A 17205-nucleotide genomic window follows, 5' to 3' on the forward strand; every position below is an offset into this window, starting at 1 on the left:
GAACCTGAAGTTTCTTAAAGAACAGTCTGCCGAAATGTTGTCCTCCGTTCTCAGGGAAGTGAAGCACGCGAGTCGCTCTGTTATTACGAAAAAAAGAAAACATTGTTCGATGAGTTCAGAAGCGATGACATTGGCCAAGATAAAGGTAAATGACTATGAGATATAATTGAATCAATAAGCTCTCGTTCTGAAAGAAGGGCAGCAGTCTTCCTTCACTGGGTCAGCTGAGGGGAGCGCAGTGCAAGCCGCTCGTGTTCCAAGTATGAATCGGCTACACCTGTTCGTACGCATCGTGTGCCTATCGTCTTTCCTCTACCAGTTCTACACCGTGTTGGCTGTTTACCTCGAGTATAACTTCAGCGTCACAATGGATGAAAGACAGAGGGGCAACCACATTGTTTTTCCCGCAGTCACCGTGTGCGTCGATGGCTGGTGAGTGCGACATGATGGGATCTCCTCGACCCATGACGTTTTCGTCGATTCTACGAAGCGCATAGCTATATTGACGTGATTCCTTGAAGCTTATTCGCTCTGCTCATACCAAAATTTCTTTAGGCAGTTTACAGAGATTCCAAAGTCTTTTGTTAATAAAATCTATAGATAGTGTATAGACGATCCGTAGATTTATGGTCATATACATTTAGAAAACTTTTGTCTAAAGACACTCCATAGACTATGAACATACAAACGGAAGTATCAATAGGAAGGCAATACAGTCTATAAGAAGTATATGGGCGGTCAATGGAAACGCTATAGACCATTTTTATAAGGGTGGAGACTTGTTCACCTGACGGTCTGGTCACGCATATGTCATCACATGTTTGAAGCCGTTCTGACGAACTTCTCTCACGCTTTCTCTGCCTCTGTCGATATGGTCGAGAATGTCATGCATTTCTTATTTCATTTTTCTTTCATATATCCGGGCTCGTTTTAGACACATAACTTTAATATAGGGGACTGCGGTAGCACGCTTTTCTTCATGCAAAGCAAGGCGTTCCTCGCTGGCCTCGTATAATGGCTGGCCGTTCTGACAAAGTGCAAAAAATACAACAAAAAAATGCGAAAGCTATGTAACAAATGGTTCTACCCTGTTTGCATCAAAAGCCTTTTTTTCACCTTTGTAAATGCTGTAAAAAAGAAATGCCAATATTCCGTAATGATGCGACGGCTGGCAAAATTATTGTAAAGATTGATCACAGTGCATTTTCCTTTGTCTGCGTGCCTGTGACGGCCTTGTAGCAGAAAGTGAAAATTTCTCTATTTTCTCCCGCTCCTTCTCCTGCAGGCTGAGCATTGAGAAGCTCTGCAACTACAGACACAACAAGTGTCAAAAGCACGACATGGTACGTGAGCCTACAACCTTAAAGCGAGCGCAAGAATAAGACGCGAGAATGATAGGCGCTATTTGGCGCTATATAGGCGCTCTCCATGCCAACTGCAACTATTCGCAATCAATGCGTATGAAATCGTTCCATTAGACTATCAGTTCGTCTTGCGCATTTTTTATTGCGAAAGCAATACTACTCGCCCTTTCGAGCCTTCGCGTGGCCTGGCCGCTGTTACGTTCGACCTCTAGCGGAGTGAATATGGGCGACCAACTCGCTCCTTCAGATAGCCCGGCTGCAGTTACGCCGCGCCGCGCACCTGTGGCGCTACTGCCGCTGTGACGTCATACCAGCTGTACATTATGGGCGACCAACTCGCTCCTTCAGAGAGCCAAGCTGCCGTTACGGTGTGTGTTTGCCGCGCTGCCGCTGTGACGTCATACCAGCTGTAGATTATGTTTTCTTTCTCTCAGTCGCAACAACATCAAAAACAAAATATAAAAAAATTACCGAAGACGCTTTGAGTCGTCGCGCAGCGGCGGCCTGTAGCCACGCGTGACCGGTAGACGCGGCGCACTGCGTTCCTTCAGTTGGAGGCGCTGTGCTTTTGCTTTCGCAACCTACCAGGCTTAACCAAAGCTAAGCCCCCCGCCAATTTTTTTTATTGGGGTTTAACGTCCCGAAGTGACTCAGGCTATGAGGGACGCTGTAGTATAGGACTCCGGAAAATTCGACCACCACCTGGGGTTTTTTAACATGCACTGACATCGCACTGTGCACGGGGCTCTAGAATTTCGCCTCCATCGAAATTCGACCGCTGCGGCAGGTCTTAAGCATTCGATTTAAGCATCTCTGGTAAGCTTCCTGACGCCACATGTTGCTTCCACATTTGTGCTAACAAATTGTTAGACATAGTATATCAATGCACAGTACCGTGTTTGTAGAACGGTATATTACAACGCAATGAAGTACAGAATAGCATAATATAGTGCATTGTAGTATTGTTGCGATGCAGAGATTTATTCACTCCAAGCCAACAGTTTGGACAAACATTTAGAGATAGAGAGTGGCTTGAAGAATTAGGGCAATTTATTGGTATCTTCACTGAAACTATGGAGAGGAAGTCTGTAAGCTTTGAAGAAGCGTAGCTTGTTGGGCCAGTTGGTGCATGGTATGTAGAAAACCAGCGAAAAGGACGCATTCACAAGAAGGAGAAGTACACAGTTGTCCTGTGTAGAAAACCAGCGAAAAGGACGCATTCACAAGAAGGAGAAGTACACAGTTGTCCTGTGTACTTCTCCTCCTTGTGAATGCGTACTTTTCGCTGGTTTTCTACATAACATGTCTGTAAGCTTGGGCGGGACACATGTTAAGGAGAAGGAATAACCGGTGGTCTATTAAGTGAAAGGATTGGTTTATTGGTTTATAGGGGTTTTACGTCCCAAAGCGACTCAGGCTATGAGGGACGCCGTAGTGGAGGGCTCCAGAAATTTCGACCCCCTGGGGTTCTTTAACGTGCACTGACGGCGCGCCGCCGCGGCCGGGATCGAACCCGCGTCTTTCGGGTCAGCAGCCGAGCGCCGTAACCACTGAGCCACCGCTGCGGAGATTAAGTGAAAAGAGTGAATAAGATAAACCTGGCGGGGATAATTAGGGAAAATGAGACTGGCAAATCTGCCGGGATTAGAATGGTGGCAGGTGGCACAGTAGATGGTTATTTAGAGTTTGGTCTTGTAGCGCGCTTTAAATTGCATAGCTGAGGATAACGATGATGGTGATCTCTTCGTTGGATGCTGTTTAATGGTTAGGCCACACCCTATAAGCGCTGCCTAAACCTGGTTGCCTAAACCTGGTGCAGATCTACGCCCCTGGTGTCTACATAGCCCAGGTGATGCCTGAGCTACGTGTAGCGACGGCCTTTCAAACCGACGAGCTCTTCACTTGCTTCATGACAGCTGGAAGCCCGGAGTGTGCCGTCTTCAACTGCACTGGCACGTGAGTCCAGACTGTTCTCCATATCGGACTTTATACCTAACTAACTAACTAACTAACTAACTAACTAACTAACTAACTAACTAACTAACTAACTAACTAACTAACTAACTAACTAACTAACTAACTAACTAACTAACTAACTAACTAACTAACTAACTAACTAACCAACTAACTAACTAACTAACTAACTAACTAACTGACCAACCAACTAACCAACTAACTAACTAACTTTTTTGTAGAGAGAGGGTGTGGTAGATGGTCCTTGGCGATCACAAAATGAACAAGGGAGGGGAAAACCTCAGGTTGCTTGAGCCAACGTTTCGACAAGGGGACTTGTCTTCGTCTTTCCTTCTTTCTTTCCTTCTTGTCTTTCCTTCTTTGTAACTAATTTTCTAACTAACTTCTTTCTCACTATCATTAAACTGCATCAGAGAACCTGAGCGTAACGTGAAGTTTGGCATCATGGAGAACCGCACCTAGCTTACATTAAGCTTGCAGTAAGCTTCCACGGAGGGGGTGGTGATAAGCGGATTAGCGCAGACCTGCGCCATGCTCCTGTTTTTCCAACATAGCTGCCACTGTGACGTCATGCAATCCATGCAGTTAGACGACTCCGGACCTTATACTGGGGCTAACAAAGCTATTTTTTGTTCTAAAAAGCCCTGAGGTTGAGGTTTCCTCACACTGTCCGAAGCATCAGAAATCAGGGGTCCTACAACGTACGTATCCGGAAGTTAGCTGATTCATAGATTTGGCTTATCAGTTTTTATAAAGGCTGTACACATGAGTTTTACGCAGGCTTCAATTTTTGTCTCCTGCATGTCAACTATCACCAAGCAACGCTGCTTTTGAAATTTATTTTTACTGTTGATACCCCTCGAGAACAAAGCAGCACACATGTGCGCCTCAAATCTGGCTCTCACACGAATGGCGTCAACCTATTGTCATGACGTCACTTTCAACCACAATGCACCTGCTAGTTACCCACGGTACCACCACGCACACTCCTCACGCAATGTCCGGTGGAACCGGGAGTGTTTGCAGCTTCATCCCTTTTACGGAAATATAATACTGTATTTACAAAAGAAAACAAAAAGACGTCACGTCACGTGGTGGCGTGACGTCACGTCATGTGGTTTGGTGGCTGCCCGGCCGCGCCCAAGGGCTGAACTGAGTGATTGTAATATGCTACGCGTAATATAATGCTGCACTGTCCGGGCGAGACAGCATAGGTGATGGTGACGACGTCCAAAAACCGCGTCAAACAGCGGCATAGAGCGGTTCAGCGGGTACGAATTTGAAAAGGTCGACCACGCTAGAACACATCATACTTCTTTCATAAATGTTTAATTGTAATCAGATTTTGACCGAATTTTTTCCTGTTTCGTTGCTTAGGTTGCATACACCTCACTTCCGAGCGCGAGTGCATGCATTTCCAATAGAGGTATTTCTAGCAAATTGAAGTTTAAGTAAGCGCGAATTCAGAAGCCGTCGTTTCAAATAAGCTTCGGATACTTAGTACTGACGTGGAACTGAATTTTCCGGTCTCGATTGGACCAGGTGCAGAGACGTCGACTGTGTTACGAAGGCAGCTAGCGCCGTGTGCTCGTTTTACGACCGGTTACGAAATTTCGTTTAAATGTTTTGCATAGGAGTAACGCCGAGGACTGGTTTGAGCAATCACCTCAAAAAATAATCTCAATAGTAAGGCTAACTCTTCCTTTTCGCCGAAGATCGCTCATTTATTGAACGTGAGCGATTGCGTAGGCGCGCTTTTTGTGACCGTTTCAGGAAATTGTTCGTACGTTTTCAGTATTACGTACTACAAACTCTTTTTACGGACAGCCACTCTATAAGGAGTGGAACTAGAATTCAGGCAACCAAAATGACTTCATTAAAGGAATGCAGCATTCATACAAATAAATTAGCTGTAATGCAACACTCTCCACAGGTACAGACTTTGCCAAAAGTAACCAGGCTGGATGGTTTGCTTCTCATTCGTATAGTAGAGCCCTCACGGCTTCCTTGCTCCTTACCATACAGATATATAGAGCTTAAGGGCTGGCATAACAGCCTGAATATACGACTCAAAAGCATACCATGCAGCCTGGTTACTTTTGTCAAAGGCTGCATATTTACCTGCGGACACCCCTCTACTCTGACATGCAATTTTACTTTCGCACAGATAAAAAAAAACAAAAAAACTTGCCGGCAAAGTGCTCATCGCGATTCACGTGGTAGCAACAAGGCTTTCATTATACCTCCCTATGTCTGTTTCGTCTGTTTCGTGTTTCGTGCATCTTGCTCCTCAGATATCTAAAAGACACAGACTTTAGCGGCGGCCAAGACGCAAACAGGGAGCTTATTTGGTTATTCCCTTTATTGGCGCAGACTGACCCAAAATCATATTCACGTGCCATGTAGAAGGCGGACTCCACAACTCTCTCTTCTCTTTCATCTCTTTTAATTATTTCCATCCGTAGGGCAGCCAATCGGGCATTATGCCCACTTAACCTGCCTGCCTTTCCTTCTTCTGTCTGTCTGTTTCTCTCTCCTTGCTCGAGTAACCCAGGATAAAGAGCGCCTACTACCGGATCCCGTCGCAGCAGTGCTACACGATCGATGTGAACGCCATCCCCCGAGAGGAGCACCCCTTCAAGAACTGCCCCAAACAGTGGGACTGGGGTGAGTGGACTGCCATAGCAGCTGGCGCCCTTTCACCACGCCAACAGGTACAATTTAAATGTTTTACAACAATATGTTACAACAATGTGTTACAACAGGTACATTAATTATATTGAGAATAAGGCAGCATCACGTTTGGGTTTTCTACGGCGAAATTTTAGCCATTTACCAAGTAACTTAAAAACACAGCTGTATTTCAGTCATGTACGCTCCATACTTGAATATGGATGTGTTTGCTGGGACCCACACACATCTGAGTGTGTAGGAAAATTAGAGAAAATTCAGAATAGGGCTGTTAGATTTGTTCTTGGTAATTATAATCGGCAAGTTAGTATGACGGAAAGCAAACGAAAACTTAGCTGGCAAGAGTTGAAGGACCGTAGAAGGTACATCAGATTGAAATTTTTCCATGAGATTTATTATTCAAAAACTGGCATAAACCGCGAACAATATATCCAAGCACTTCATTATATATCAAAGCGACTGGACCACTGCTTGAAGGTCAGGGAATTTTCTTGCAAGGGTGACGTCTTGCGTTATTCTTTTTTTGTTAGAACTGTTCGGGACTGGAACAGTTTGCCATCGAGCATTGTATGCATCACATCTAATGAAGCATTTTTCCATGCACTGCAATAATTGTTTTATACCTATAATGAAGTCTGTACCCCCCTGCAGTAATGCCCTGCGGGGCGATCCAGGTAACTAATAAATAAATAAATAAATAAATAAATAAATAAATAAATAAATAAATAAATAAATAAATAAATAAATAAATAAATAGATAAATAAATAAATAAATAAATAAATAAATAAATAAATAAATAAATAAATAAATAAATAAAATTAAGGCGGAGATCTGGGAAAGTTGGTACATACTTAGAAGCGGCTTTATTACATTTAATTTCTAGTTCGTTGGGCCCTTTTCTGCAATCTGTTCTTCAAAATCCTGCTTAGTGTGCAAACCTGGTGAGAGCCAGTTTTAAAGCCCAGCTGCTGTCATTCAGCATCAGACAGGCCTATTGTCAACACAGCGCTCGTGGTGTCAGTTTTTTCTTGTCGCTTGTGCGTTGCGCTGTGTAAAGCCGCTTCTGGGTGTATTTTATTGACGAGCAGAATATTTTAAAAATAGGCAAATATTTACTTATATGGTTGCTTCCAGGAGGGAACTTCTTACTATATGATTAGAGCTCCGGCTTTCGTGAGTTGAAGGGGGTTGTGGTGACAGGCATTACTATAGCCTTGTGTAGCACCGCTGTCAATTTTTCCACCGTAGCGAAGCTCAGATAATGAAATGAAGGTCATTTTAAGACGACAGGAAAAAGAAAAGACCAAGGCAAGACAAACAAGCGCCCGTGTGTTCTAGAATTCGGCGAGTTAAAGGGGTCGAATGGGTGAAACCTGCAAGTGAGACTTCCTGTCTTCTTTTTTTTGCTAGCATTTAAAACAGTTACGTAATCGGAGAATTAGGCCACGTCGACGTTCAGCTTTCTCTGCAATGATCAACGACGGGCAGAGGCTGCAATAATGGCTTACGTACGGCGTCGCAATGTTTCCAGCGAAGAAACAGTTGCTTCAAGGAAGAAAGCCAACTGCACCGAAAAGTAGGCCCAGCGAAGAATTGTTTCATGGCATCGGTCGTCACAGGGCAGCATGTGGGCAAAGGCAGCGGACATCTAAAATTTTGGCAACAATGACGTCATCACGAGTTTCTCCGCCCTTCTCTGACGCTCTCAGGAGAAGCCTAAACATTGTCGCTGTTTAAGTCGGCGAATACGTCCCCATTTTAAATTCTAGCGCCGAACTACTTTGTATGCTTTACCTAGGAGTTTCATACATTTCAAATTTTGAATCACCTCAAATTCTCTAAACACCATTTCGGCTTCTCTTTAACTTTTCGTCTGCAAATTTTCATCTTTGCAGCGTCAGCTGGCTTGAAAAGCTCCCCTACATTTACTGTACATCGATGGGGTGATTCGCTATAAAATTAGCCCCGCTCCATTTTAGATGGTTGCCTTTCTCGTCTTGCATGCAATCGTTTATGCTTTCTGTAATCCTAACTAAGCGCTTCATACGATTCCTTAGGTTCCTCGGACTGTCCCTAATCTTTTCCCTCATGTGCGTCATCCAACGAGTGGTTTGAGTTTTAATTTTCGCGTCTACGAGCTGGTGGCCATGAGGCTTGCGTTGTCAGAACATGTCCGTTGCATTTTACTCGTTGGAAAGCATTATTAAGGGAGTTCTGAAGATGGTTCTTGTCAATTAGGGCGTTTTTTAGTGAGTGAGATGTTTCAAATAGTGGTCGTCGTCAGTACATATTATTTTAAGGCACGGTGTCTGTCCTACAGATACGTCTTGCTTGCAGTGTCTTGTATGATGGGTAGTGAAATCTAAGTATTGCTGTCGGTCTGTAGGCTTCCTGTAGAGGTTCCGAAATATCAACTGCATTGTTGTCATCGTCCTGCCGTGTCAGCGACTTATCTTCTGGCTCTATCGAAACTGAAAGGCGGTTGTTTAGCTGTCACCGAAATGTGTTCATTTCCAGCGGAAGCTTATCAAAATATGTTTGTGTTGTTGTTTACCGGGGAGCTTACCTTCCTTCCTCGCCACTAATTTTACGAGTGCCTGTCTTTCGTCTGCTTTTAGTGATCTGACATTTGGGCTAGATAAGACGAAACGCAAACTTAGTCTTACTGAACGCGAATGATGCTATGCCGCATTTTCTGCTGTACAAGAGAAGCAGATACACGTTCACTAATCGGCAATGCAGAACTGGAGCTGCGCTACAAGTTTTCCAAGCGTGACACGATGCTGCTGCTCCCTCGCTGGGTCTACCCGCTGTTCGTGCATCAAACCGGACTCACCCCTCCCGACCAGCTGTCCGCTGTGCAGCTGCTTCCCGGAAAAACAATCCAAGTGACCGTCCAGCAGGCGAGTACCGTCCTTGGGAAAACCAGTGAACGGTGACTGGGTGGCTCTGGCATTCGAGGTCAAGGTCTCGAGATCAGATTTAAGCAGTGACGGCTGCCATTTTTATATACAGAGGCGAACCGCAAGAATTCCTGTGTGCTACTATGCGATATCAGTACACTTTAATGAACCCAGGGTGGTCGAAATTAATCTGGAGTCACTTCGGCGGCCCTCATAGCCCTTTGTGCAAGTTTAGGACGCTGAGCCTCACATTGGACCACATTCCTAGGAAATGAAGAATGACAATAATAGGTAGCTGTGCTTGCCACGATTAGCTTCAAGTTAGCTTCAGTCAACATTTGGCTAGAATCATCATCATCGTCAGCCTGGGTACGCCCACTGCAGGGCAAATGCCTCTCCCATGTCTTTCCAATTAACTCTGTCCTTTGCCAGCTGCGGCCAGCGTACCCCTCAAACTTCTTAATCTAATCCTCAAATTTCTTAATCTCGTTTCGCCACTTTAAATAGAGTCGATCGTAAATATGTAGCGTTTTCTTTTTTTTTTCATACAGTGACAGAACTGCGTCTCATTCAACATGCATCTACATAGATATATGCACAACGTTTATATCGCACCTTATGATTCTGCAAATACCTGAAAGGTCTTCTCAGGAATGTGCACCAGAACGTTCAGGACGAGGCACAATGAACCCTAAAGCTGGGAGCATTTATTGGTTCACGTCCGTACTGATTTTGGAATGCTTCCTCTTACTTGTATACTGTTCTTTTCCGTTGCCCATGATTAGCAAGCGGTGGTTCCTAAGTGGTACTTTCTGCCGCAGCTTCGCACCGTTCGGCTGCCTGCTCCTTACAAGAGCAAGTGCACTGACTACAAGCTGCTGGGCTCCTTCAAGGAGTTTAAAGGGCGGCTGAACTACGACGTAAGTGTGGTCAGCAGATCGGTGTCGGAAACCCCTCCCCGACGTGTACATAAGCACATCCGGAATATAAACATAAAAGGAAAGCTAGCGCTGGACAAAACATTTGTCTCTCTTTCAAAATACGCGCATGTCACTCATTCACCACTAACACATGTACAACGTCCCTCCTTTTATCCCATAGGCTACATAATAACTACAGCTACGCCCGCATATACGGCAGTACACATGTTTTTAACTATCGGTCACTCCCACGCCCCACCCGCATATGAAACGATCTTCCGTACTGCATTGCCCTGCTGCGCAATCACGACACATTTCGCAAATGTCGACTCAAACAGTTCGCTGAAAACGCTAAACACGTCATTTCTAGGCTCATGATTAATTTAAACTTTGTTTTCAGCCACTTGAGACTATTGCCTCGTTGGTTCTGTTTATGCTCAATTGTCCTTACGTATACCTGAAGTGTCTCTTTTTTGCATTTATGTGATACTTTGTGAATTTCTCCTCATTTGTTCCATGATTCATAGTTTTTGTCTTATACTCTATATCATTCTTTGTTAAATACGATACCTTATAATCTGAGCTCACCAGTTTTTTGGTCTCTTTTGGTGTACTTGCCATTGTGCCTTGGATTTCTAATCTACTTTAGAGAAACTTTTGTATTTGAGCCCCCCCCCCCCCCCCACACACACACAATGCCTCGTTTGAGGCTTGTAAAGTATATATGTAAATAAATAAATAAATAAATAAATAAATAAATAAATAAATAAATAAATAAATAAATAAATAAATAAATAAATAAATAAATAAATAAATAAATAAATAAATAAATCACGCCTTCAAAGTATCGCTCCCCTGTTGCCCGTAAAATGCGCTTGGTGTTCGAGCATTCTTCCATATATGAAGGCCAAAATCATCCCTTGCTTTCGTCAGGAACATTTCACACGCCACGCAAATAAGGAAAACAAATTTAAAAGCAAGTACGAGCAGTCAGAAAGCATATATATCTATTTTTTTTTTCACTGTCTCCTGCTGCCAGCTGTGCGTGCAAAAGTGCAGCATGGAGCTGGAGGTGATCCATTGTGGCTGCGTCCAGGCTGCTTACGAGTTCACGGCTAGCTACCCCTCCCCAACGTGCGACTTCAACGAATCAGGTGAGCATCCCAAAGCTCACAGGCCCAACGTCCACCTTCTGCACCATCTTTTTTTTTACCTCTTTTTCACTTTGCCACTTTGTTTTTAACTACAATTTGTTATCCTAAGACGAAGACAAGCCCTATTGTCGAAACTCTTCCCTTAACTGCCAACAACCCTTGTTCATTTTCTGTTGGCCTGATAATAATTAAGTTGTTTCATTATACCTTGGTCGAACCATTGCAGTTATTGACAGGCGATGTCAACTATTTTATGTCCACATTACTCCAGACCCTCATTTGGGTCCAGACAGGGAGGACAGTTTTACCTGGAAAGCGCAAAAAAATAACGGACAACAGAAAGAGACAACTCGCCCAAACGCAGCCATTATTGACAGGGAGGACAGAAAAATACATTCACTAAATACAAGAGCAGCTGGATCGTAAAACACAGAGAACAATAAAATTGTCCAATGTAGCACATATATGATTTAAAAAAGCTCTCAAAGTGCCTTGTCAAAATCAACAGCCGATATCACTTGCACAGGCAGGGCGTTTCACTCGTGAATCGTTCTCGGAAAAAAAGAAAATTTAAAAGCGTTAGTATGCGCCAAGTATGGTGCTAAAGTGTGATTATGATGACGACGAGTTCTACGCGTTTTTGAAAACTGCACATAGGGGCTGGAGAGATGCCTAGTTTTCCATGAATTAGTTGGTGAAGCAAGGATAGGCGGGATATCTTGCGGCTGACATGGAGAGGCTTAATATAATTTGCTGCCATTAACGAAGATGGGGAATCAGTTGTATTGTACCCATTAAATACAAAACGTCGTACAATACAAACTCTCGTGTTTTAACGGGAATAAACCAACAATTTCATTTTTCCGCGGCTTCTTGAAGCAATCTCATGCTATAGTGACATAATAGTAGTCATAAATGTAAGCCAATGTACGCGACAAATGCACATTCAGTTGCACGACACACGAGCACCCTTACCCTGTGTAACAGGCAAGTGATCTCGGCCTCAATTTACTGCGGGTAAAGAAAATGAAAGAGCCGACGGGTTTGGTTTTGAACCGCTTATTTGGGCAGTTAAGCAACAACCGAAGATCTAATCTACGGAGGAAAAGGAAAGCTTTTTCCTTCACCTCTTCGGACATTTATAGCTGCTGCAGGGGGGGTTGCCCTACGTTTCTGACTACACTGCTCAAAAGCAAATTGTTTGGCCTGAAGACTTTTCAGCAATTCTGCAAACGAGCGGAATGTTTTGCACGTTTTTTCAGGATCGTGTATAAGTTCTTCCTTCGGCCTTTTCCCCTCTCCTAAATGTAGGTTAAGGATACGTGACGCGATACGCGTATGTACCGCACTTGCCTGCCAGTATATTACAAACATTGAACTGTTTCTGTTTCTTCTTTGCAGAAAATTGCAAGGCCGCTCTTGCCGCTAATGACACCTACGCTAAATGCGAGCGCATTTGCGGTCTGCCTTGCGAGTAAGTGCACAACCTTCTTTCAGTTCTAATTTTCACGAACTTTACGCTGCTGTAGCGTTTAGCACCTTGCTGCGAGCTCCTAAACCTTGATCTGAACTTTGAAACAGCGTTGGCTCCACTGAAGTTTGTATAAAATGTCTCATGTCCAGGAATGAAACGCACGACGATATCGCTCCCGATTTGAAATATCGAGTTGTGCCGGTTGGGGCTTTCTGAGCACTGGAGTGAAAACGGTGCTAAAGCGATGACACAGACATAAGAGAAGGTGACACAACATTGTGCCTGTTGATTTAAGTTCATCGCTTAGTTGATAGTTTAGTGCTTTCACCGTGTGCCACTGCGCTGGAAAGCTAACTTAAATCTGCAATAACAATTAGCTCAACAACTAAATCTACTGAAGGTTTTAGCTGTGTTGTGTAACCTTCCCTTATGTCTATGCCATCGCTTCTGCGCGGTTTCCCACCCAGAAACCATATCTGGCAGGATATGGGGTTCATATGACGAACAATGAGTACGAATATACAAATGGTAAGCTTCTTCGACATCCTTGCAGAAGCCTTTTTAGCGATATAAATTAAAGGCACAAAGGAGGGATTACAGGACTGAAGACACCTAATTTTAGCTGCGTGTTTTCTTTGATGTGATCCTTAGACATTAGCGCAAATGGATCATCGCGTGGTATTCGCCTCCAACCGCTGAGTAATTTATGACAGGATTTCTTTTTCATGCTGTTCCGGTTTCGAGTTCAACAATTAAACAATGGCTCTGCGTGTGGTTACGTTTAGGTCACCTGAGGCACGAAAAGAACTGCAGTACAATGGCGGATACGTAGTTTAATTCACTAAAACACTTTAGTCAGCGTGCTTCAAGAGCTCTGATGACAACAAACGAGGTATCAGTAGTTACATTGCCGATTTTCTTTCGTGTCTCACACGAGACCTAAACAGACCTAAAGGCCAACTAGGTGTCACAACCATCGTTCGGCTAAATCGAAACCAACATAGCGTCAAGAAGAAATTAAATTATAAGTTATTTAACTGTATTAGCTGAAGATATCGGAGTGATTTATGTAAATTATTCTCTAACATTATTGAAATAAGAAAACACGCAAGCAAAAAGTTGGTGTCTATAGTCTTCTAAGTACTCTTCCAAAGCCGTTGCAGGCGTTGCAGGTATATTGCTCACGCCGACAGGAGTCATTCGTTGCTGCAGGTAGAAGCACCAGCGAGATGTTCGGTCTTTCCTTTGGCAGTCACAGTGGCGTTCGTTTTAAAAGAAATAACGTCACGGCCGATAGGTGACACTGCCATACCACTCTGCGGAGCCAAAGCGGTCTCAGAAAAGGCAGTTTCATATCGATGAGTTACGTGCTGCTTGTAGTTGCCGAAATGCCATCGTTCGACATACTTTGTTTTTCTTGAAACGTTTTTTGGCATAGAGTAAAATAATTCCGACAACCTTGAAATTTCTTCCCTCCTTTTCAGGGAGATTCATTACGACGTCCGCATATCCGGGATATCGGATGAACAGGTTCGTGTTGCTGGCGCTATAAATTCAATATCATACAAAACATTTCGCCACAAAAAAAAAACGTTTTAGTGTGCAAAAAGCAATATCCTGACTGATTTTCACACAGCGGTACAAAGGAGATGAAGAAAAGCGGGCGAAGAATATATGTAAAATGGGCGAAACTAACCTAAACCTGTGGCATTATATCTGCACAATGGTGTACAGTAGAAAAATAAGTGCACCTGAAGCTTTTGCTTAGCCTCTAATCATCTTTTTTGCCCTTCGTGTAAGCGGATTCTGTTCTGCCATTCGTTTTTCTATGTGCCGTATTAGTAAAATAGGAAAAAACTTGAAACAGATAGATAAATATTAAACAAAGAAGTGGATGACAGAAACAAGGAATGAAACAAACCATTTGATGCCTGGATGCACTTGACGGGCATAAATCTAATTCGCCTGCTATAATGTCAAAGCAATATACTATACTTATAGACAACGAGTGTATGAGAACATACTTGAATTTTGTGATGTATATTTCCGGTTAAACAAGTGCGATGATAACATATTACCTATTTTCTCCTTTTCAGCTCCGTTATAAATAATTACAGCGCACATTTTTCTTTTTCAGGGCCCCCCGCTGGAAACAAAGTAGGTTGGGTAGGCTTCAAATAAAGTTCCCTTCCTTGGGCTTTTTTCATTTTGCCTTTTTTTAGTTAACGGTTTCTTTTTGTGTGGGTAGCACTCAGTTTGCTGTTTACATAACTGTTTTCAAGAATAGGTGACTGGTCACGAACGGGTAATGCAAGCAGCACTTATGAAGCATATCAACAAGCTTTTTTGATTCATATAAGCATCCCTCCTTTACTGCCTGAGGCAGTGAACACCGCTTAACAAAAAGAAAAAGTGCATAAAGGGTTGTGATGTGGGCTGATTGGTTCATATAGTTCAGAGTGCGAGACTGCAATTTAGATCACCTCTGTTTCTGTTGTGTCAATTCGGGAAAGACATTGTTCCTTTTTTTCATTTTTTTTTCTTGATTCAAAAAGTCTCGTTTGTATAAACCCGTTCATTGAAATTCAAAGTCTACCCAATCCTGCTTTCTTAAGGCAGTCGAGCGATTCAACTTAATTATTACAGTCATTTCAAACTGATCTCACCCGAACCGAGCTCGATGCAACTTGCTGGCAGAAAAATGAGCCCGAAAGGCCCCAGCGCGACAGGCTTGACTCACTTTTCGTATGTAACGCTGCAAACACCCACAGAAATGCCAAAGCAGATCCTTAGCCTAAGCGTTCCAGTACCGCCCTCTGGAGCAAAGTGTGCGTGTGCGTGCGTGTGTGTGTGTGTGCGTGTTGGGGAGGGGGGGGGGGGTGGCTACGCAGCTGCGCTTCGATAAAGACGTTGTAAAACAAAAATAAAAATAAAAAGCGACAAAGAGGAAGAGAGAAGGCAGCAGGGATCTTAACCAGAAGAGTGTTGTGGTTGTTTACCTTGCAAGTTGTCATAAACCCCACCGTGATAAAAACTACACGTCTTTCGTTTGCTGTTTTCCTTTCCGCTACCTCTGCTTTTTGGGCCTGGGGTGTCGCAGAGAAAAGTTCACCCTGAAGCTGCGCTACCGGTCGGACATCGAGGAGCTCGTGCTCTACCAGCCGACGCTAACAGTTGAGTATATGAAGCTCCGCTTCCTGAGGGCGTATATATGCACGTAAAATTCAGAGACAACCCGGTGGAATCATTCCGAATGAAGCAACGCCTGACGAAATAAAAACAGCGCTACTAACTCGAACCTGGCGGGGCAGCCTTCGAACGTCTTCAGCTTCTCCTTCTTTTAATTTTTTTTTCGAAGTTTCGTCATTTTTTTTAAATACCCGTGGCAGTGTATCCTCGCTCAAGCAGTGCAACAATTTTCAAGCACCAGCTCTTATCGAGGACAGTGAAAGGGAGAATTCCCCACGCAGTTTGTACGTTTGGTAAACGTTGTCGCTTGCTTAGCGTACACAATTCCCTCGTATTCACATTTTAACTCTGTGCGCAAAACTGCTGCCTTTCGAAACGTTTAAGAAAATATATATATATATATATATTCCCCAGGTTACTACTTCAGTAATTTTTGACGCATTCACCTCTAAGGAATGTCGTTTACCTGGTTCGGAAATACTTTATTTGGGCATCGCACTGATATGTTACTACACACATAAAACGAAGTGCGCACATGTGCTTTTTACGTGCTGTGTTGAATAAATAAGCGCGTAATAATAGCTAATAAATAGTTTATTTATTTCTTTATTGCAATTTTCCAGAATTGTCAGCAAATATCGCTTCAAGCCTTTCTGCGTCACTCAATTAATAGAGTAGTTAAAGGGCACCGTGACTTTTAGCAACGCCGTTATAGCAGCGCCAGGGACCTAAAGCGAGCTTCAAAGCTTTCAGCGCAATAAAGAAAACGAACTTTTCTACCCTTGAGTGTCGAGCTGGCGGGTGACGTTGCGTTTTCGTCTATACACGCCGCGCAGTCGGTCGAGCTGCTGGCGTACGCCGGCGCCTACCTGGGTATCTGGCTGGGCGCGTCGGCACTCGCATTCCTCTTGGACTTGTACGGCAAAGTTGGGGTGCACAAGTGAGTGCGAAATTCCGCCACTTTCTTCTCCTCTTGGACGACGCATCATAGATTAAAACGCATATTCCAATCGGCCATGCGGAGCAGCTCTTTGAATCAGCGAAAGCGCAATACGTCTACGAAGTCCAGGGACCATACCCCCGCGGTCCAGTTAGACCTCAGGATATTAACCCTAATCGCCCATTGGGACACACTCTGTGGTTTCACGTAGCAAGAAATCTTGCTCCTCATCGCTGATTGGAATACGCCATAAGTGTTAAATGCTGTGCTTTTACCCTTAACAATTTCCTGATGTATGTCCGTTCTACAACGCCCGGTGTAGCCTCGACAGACGCGAGGCGATGGGCCTTGAGAAAGAAAAATGGGGGTGAAAATAATTATGGAAAGGAGGAGAGTGCGCCCCCGGAAGGGGAAAGCAAACTTGCGACAAAGCGGGAGCGATGTACAGAGAGAATAATGAATGTCGTACTCTAGAAAAGGAAGACGGCTGTGAGTGGAGAGATCTCTCTTTTGCAACGGTAGTTAGCGGGACAGCTTCAGAACAATGCTCTTTTGAGCCCTAGTTAGAATTTCCCTTCTAGTGAAGCTCACGAAG

At 43.8% G+C, this 17205-nt stretch overlaps 1 protein-coding gene across 1 annotated transcript; it reads left to right on the plus strand.

The window, feature by feature from the left end:
* Nucleotides 1–262: 262 nt before the first annotated feature.
* LOC149364233 (uncharacterized) lies at nt 263–16614 on the plus strand. The gene is made up of 10 exons (XM_089568652.1): nt 263–432; nt 1286–1343; nt 3184–3320; nt 5893–6005; nt 8773–8933; nt 9755–9853; nt 10893–11007; nt 12409–12481; nt 13966–14011; nt 16507–16614. Exons 1-10 carry the CDS (start codon nt 263–265, stop codon nt 16612–16614), a joined length of 1080 nt encoding a protein of 359 aa, XP_089424778.1.
* The last annotated feature ends 591 nt before the right edge of the window (nt 16615–17205 follow it).

The sequence above is a fragment of the Amblyomma mixtum genome, chromosome 2 (genome assembly GCF_055824585.1).
Source record: "Amblyomma mixtum isolate Tamu chromosome 2, ASM5582458v1, whole genome shotgun sequence".
Taxonomy (NCBI): Eukaryota; Metazoa; Arthropoda; class Arachnida; order Ixodida; family Ixodidae; genus Amblyomma; species Amblyomma mixtum.

Coding starts and splice junctions, on each gene's coding strand:
- LOC149364233 (XM_089568652.1), top strand. CDS start 263: ATGAATCGGCTACACCTGTTCGTACGCATCGTGTGCCTATCGTCTTTC. Junction 3,321..5,892: donor GTCTTCAACTGCACTGGCAC/GTGAGTCCAGAC, acceptor CGAGTAACCCAG/GATAAAGAGCGCCTACTACC. Junction 14,012..16,506: donor CCGGGATATCGGATGAACAG/GTTCGTGTTGCT, acceptor CACGCCGCGCAG/TCGGTCGAGCTGCTGGCGTA.